Source organism: Rutidosis leptorrhynchoides, chromosome 5, assembly GCF_046630445.1.
Source record: "Rutidosis leptorrhynchoides isolate AG116_Rl617_1_P2 chromosome 5, CSIRO_AGI_Rlap_v1, whole genome shotgun sequence".
Lineage (NCBI taxonomy): Eukaryota > Viridiplantae > Streptophyta > Magnoliopsida > Asterales > Asteraceae > Rutidosis > Rutidosis leptorrhynchoides.
In genome coordinates this window covers 146,799,813-146,805,354 of record NC_092337.1, presented here as the reverse complement: position 1 = coordinate 146,805,354, position 5,542 = coordinate 146,799,813, and the positions used below count along the sequence as shown (strand labels likewise).

At 33.4% G+C, this 5,542-nt stretch overlaps 1 protein-coding gene across 1 annotated transcript; it reads right to left on the bottom strand.

Moving 5' to 3' along the window:
* Nucleotides 1–751: 751 nt before the first annotated feature.
* On the bottom strand, nt 752–4,876 carry LOC139849084 (uncharacterized). The gene is made up of 9 exons (XM_071838757.1): nt 3,817–4,876; nt 3,525–3,709; nt 3,369–3,443; nt 3,060–3,076; nt 2,598–2,731; nt 2,160–2,384; nt 1,590–2,087; nt 1,275–1,409; nt 752–903 (listed from the first exon to the last, which is right to left on the bottom strand). Exons 1-9 carry the CDS (start codon nt 4,874–4,876, stop codon nt 752–754), a joined length of 2,481 nt encoding a protein of 826 aa, XP_071694858.1.
* Between the last annotated feature and the right edge of the window lie 666 nt (nt 4,877–5,542).

Below are 5,542 nucleotides of genomic sequence, written 5' to 3'. Positions count from 1 at the left end.
ACAAAACAAAAGTTACAGCTAGACCCTTGAAGTATTAGGAATAACTGATGACCCCTTCACAACTTAACCAGCGAGAGTTGGCATTATTACAAGGTTAGTCCTTTGACTATAAATGGATAACTGAGTTCAACTGCATCCCACCTGTGTGCCATATTAAACTAAGCCACATACTAGGTATGTTACTTATGAATAAATGACACGTGGTTCAAAAAGAACTCAAACCTTCAACTGCACTGCAACACTTCATGGCTGCTACACTTTATGATCATCACAGCAAGTGATCCTGAATCTTCTATCTTGACTATCACCTAACATGAATGCAAGCTCAGTCTATGACACCAAACCCTGCACACTCATCCAGCAATAAGACTCAAGTAGAATAAATAAAGATAGTGAAATAACATGTTCCATGACAAATTTAATATCATCCTTTTAACATTCCCCCTTAAATTTAACATGGAACATATCAAACAAATGCAGTTTATCACAAAAGATATTATGTTGAGAAACTGAAAGACCCTTTGTAAACACATCTGCAACATTATCAAGAGAATCAATCTTTTCAATTTTAACAATCCCTTTTGCAATTTTCTCTCTAATAAAATGAAAATCAATTTCAAAGTGTTTAGTCCTTTCATGATACACTCGATTAATAGCTATTAATATTGCAGACCTATTATCGCATTTCATCTCAGCTGGTATAAGACTAGAAACACCCATGTCTAATAATACTTTAATAATCCATATTAGCTCAAGTAACAGAACCCATAACTCTATATTCATCCTCTGTAGAAGACCTAGAAACAGTTGTCTGTTTCTTACTCTTCCAAGATATGAGATTGTTACCAAGATAAATAGCAAAACTAGTTACAGACTTCCTAGTAGTAACACATTTTCCCCAATCTGAATCAATAAATGACAATAAGGACAAGCAATCACTCTTAGAAAATAACACACCTTTACCTGGTGCAGACTTAAGATACCTTAAAAGCCTTAATGCAATTTTCAAGTGTGAAGCTAGGGGTGCGTTTATGTGTTGGCTAAAACATTGTACACCATAAGATATGTCTGGCCTGGTTAGGGTAAGATAAATTAATTTACCTACCAATTTCTGATATTCAGTGATATTTACAAGAGGAACATCACCATTAATTTTTCTACAGCAAAATGAAAGACCACATTTGACTCCAGAGGAGTAGAAATAGGTTTAGCACCTAGTAAACCAAAATCAGATAGTAATTCCATACAATATTTCCTTTGAGATAAGCACAGACCTTTATCAGATTCAATAACTTCTATACCTAAAAAATATTTCAACTTTCCTAAGTCTTTAATTAAAAATTTTGAGCTCAAGAAATGTTTAACATACTCTATTTCATCCATGCTGTTACCAGTTATTACTATGTCATCTACATACACAAGAAGCATAGTAATATAGTTTTCAAAAACTTTAACAAATAAAGAATAATCATTAAGTGACTGACTAAAACCACATTCAATAAGAGCAGATGTTAACTTCTCATTTCATTTTCTAGGAGCCTGTTTCAGGCCATATAATGACTTAATTAATTTGCAAACTTTATTTTCACCCTTAGTAAAATATCCCTCTGGTAACTGCATGTAAACCTCCTCATCCAGTTCACCATACAGAAAAGCATAATTTACATCTAACTGAAATAAAGACCAACTATTCTGCACAGCTATACTAATTAAACATCTTACAGTTACCATCTTTACCACTGGTGAAAAAGTCTCATCAAAATCAACTCCTTCTCTCTGGTTATAACCTTTTGCTACTAACCTAGTCTTAAACCTCTCAACCTCACCAGATGACTTGTATTTAACTTTATATACCCACTTGCTACCTATGAGTTTTCTGCCTTCAGGCAGATCTGTAATAACCCATGTACCATTTCTATTCAAAGCTTCCATTTCCAAATTCATTGCTTCTACCCACATGGGATCTTTAGAAGCTTGGAAATAATTAGTTGGTTCAACCATTTTATCAAGCTTAGACACAAAGCAAAAACAATCTTTTGACAGATTAGAGTAGTTAACAACCTTCTCAATACCAAACTTAACTTTCCCTTCAACCACATAATCTTTCAACTTAGTTGGTTAACTGACTTTTCTAGTAGACCTCCTAACACTTGACTCACCAGAAATGTCCTTAGAATTATCAACAGAAGATTTGTTTTTAGTTAGTTTACCCTCAGGGACATTAAGAGTCTGTTGTGACTCTATATCATCTTTAGAAGTTGCTGTGTTACCTGCATCACTAGAACTCTGCATTTGATAAGATTCTAGGACACTAACAACACTACCTTCATCCTCAGATGTGCCTCTCCCTTTATCATTGGGTGGTACTAAATTGTTTTCATTTTCTTCAAAAAAACATATCAAAAAGTTTAAATGATTTATATTATCTTGAACACCAGTATCAAATTGTAGAGCGGACTCTTTAATTTTGTAAAGAAAAACAACCTCATAAAACCTAACATCTCTTGAAAATAAAAAGGTTTTGTTTTCTAAATCAAACAGTTTATAAGCCTTTTTTACACTTGAAAAACCAACAAGAACACATTTAATAGACTTACTTGCAAACTTGTCAGACTCATTTAAAACATTTGCAAAACACAAACATCCAAAAGTTTTAATATGGGAGAGATCAGGATCCCTGTTATAGATTAACTCATAAGGACATCTTCCAGCTAACACAGAAGTAGGTAACCTATTAATAAGATAAGTAGCAGTTAATATGCATTCACTCCACAGATAAATAGGTAACCCCCTTGAAACATAAGACTTCTTGCAATATTGAGCAAGTGTCTATGTTTCCTTTCAACTACTCCATTTTGTTGTGGTGTATATGAACATGAAGTTTGATGAACAATACCTCTCTTTCTTAATAAACCATTCATTTTCCAATTTACAAATTATGTTCCATTATCACTTCTAAAAACTTTAATAGAAGTGTTAAATTGATTTTCTAACATATTACAAAAACTTCCAATGTTTTCAAAAACTTCATGTTTCCCTTTTAACAAAAACACCCATACAGCCCTAGTGAAGTCATCTACAACAGTAAGAAAGAATTTATATCCTTCCTTACTAGTAACTTTATAAGGACCTCAAACATCAAGATGAATAATGTCACCAGCCTTTTGAATTTTATGGTCACTCAAAGGGAATGGTTCCCTACTTTGCTTGGCTTTGTGACAGATTTCACATGGACTGCAAGAATCAATTTTATTTATTTTCAACTTGTTTTGCATGACAGACAACACTTGGTCAGAAGGATGACCTAGTCTGTTATGCCACAATACCCTAGTATTACAATTAAGTACAGAATTATTACTACAGCTTACCTTATTACTAAAACTAAAGTAATAAAGACCACCACTCTCACTACCAATCCCCAATGTTTTCCTTGACATCAAATCCTGTATATAACATTTACTAGCATCAAACCCAACAAAGAATTCATTATCTTTAGTTAATCTATTTACAGATAATAGGTTTACACAATATTGGGGAACAACCAAAACATCTCTCAAAAAAGTTTTATCAGATAATCTCAGACTACCAATTTTTGTAACAGCAGCTTGGGTACCATTTAGATGACCCACTTTTAGTCCAAGACTAATAATATCAACTACATTCTCAAGTTGATCAGTAGTTGATGTCATATGCTGATTGGCTCCTGAGTCTACAACCCAAGCTTTACTTGGATTATAAGACTCAAGAGTTGAATTTAAACAAACAAATTCACTAAAGTTAGAATTAAAAATTCTACTATTGTTATAAAAAAAATACCTGCAGCATTGTTACTTGCCACAGAAGTACTTGGTTGATCACTAATCAATCTCATCAATTTTTCAATCTGTTCAGTTAAGAAAGGAAAACCACTACTACCACTCACAGAACTAGGATTAGTATCTTGAGACATATTAGACACACTATTATTAGAATTGTTACTTTTAGACTTGTTTTGTGTACCCAAACCACCATTTCTCCTTTTAAAATTTGGAGGATAACCAATAATTTCAAAACACCTGTCAACAGTATGCCCTATCATACCACATTTAGTACATTTAAAATTTGGATTACGACCTCTATAAGTTCCATTGTTATTATTATCATTCTGTACTTGACTCACAAAAGCTGAAGAACCAGGACTAGTTTTAACACCCAACCCTCTATGAGACTCCTCCCTGGATATAATTGCAAAGGCAGTTTTCACAGAGGGTAATGGATCTGTAATCAAAATATTGCTCCTTATTGGAGCATACACATCATCAAGCCCCATTAAAAACTGCATTAACTTTATTAAAGAATTATGATCAGTAAAATCTTTTGATGCATCACAAGTACAAGCAGGCAGTTTCACCAAACCATCAAATTGTTTCCACAAAGAATTAAGTTTATGATAATACTCAGAAATAGTAAGACCATTATGAGTAAATGAATTAATAGATTGATGAACATTAAAGATTATAGACCCATCCACTTTATCATATGTTTCCTTTAGTTCTTCCCAAACCACAGCAACATTTTTAGAAAAAATTTGACCTAAGTATAATTCTTCACTTATAGACCCAAGAATCCATGACAGAACAACAGCATTACACCTGTCCCATTGTTTGCCTAAAACTTCATCTTCTTCATCTCTAACACAAGTTTTATCAATAAAACCTTTTTTATTTTTAGTTTGTAGTGCTAATAACATAGCACTACTCCAAACCCTGTAATTTTCTGTTCCCTTTAATTTTACAGTAATTAAGGGAACACTGGTAATATCACTAGCATGTAAGTATAAAGGATCTCCAAAATCTAACTTACTTATCATAGTAACATCATCACCTTCAGTACTCATTTTCACAAGAAATCAAGTAGACAATCCAGATAATAGATCAAGAAGATAACACAAAAAATAGAACAAATAGAGATCACAAATAACAGCAAAGAGCAAATGCCACACACAGATGCCTAAAATCAATGCAAGCTGTGACGCCCCGTACAAAACCATCGTGTACGGATCATCAATCAACAGGATCATTACATGGTCAAACACTATATGCTATTTGAAAATCGATTTGTATTCATAAATGATAGCGTTTTACAAAAGATAACGTGCATCCTACGAATAGGAGCTTAAACATAAGTATTTGACCCTAAGGTCATTACAAAGCCATTGTTTGAAATTAACATAAACTATGAATGCAAATAGAAAAGTTCCATAAATGAGACATATCTAGTAATGCAGCGGATAACTAATACAACAGGTCCTTAACAGCAAGACAGCAAATCTAACAGCGGAAGCAAGAAACCTCTAGGCACCTGAGAAATACACGCTTAAAAGTCAACACGAGTGTTGGTGAGCTATAGTTTAAGTTGTAACAGTAACGTAAGGTAGGCCACGAGATTTCAGTGTAACAAAACAGTATGAAAAGTATATGTATAACCGTGGGCACCCGGTAACTAGAATTAACGTTTATAACCCCCTGAAAGTACACTTGGCGAGTGTGTAAGTTCACGAAGT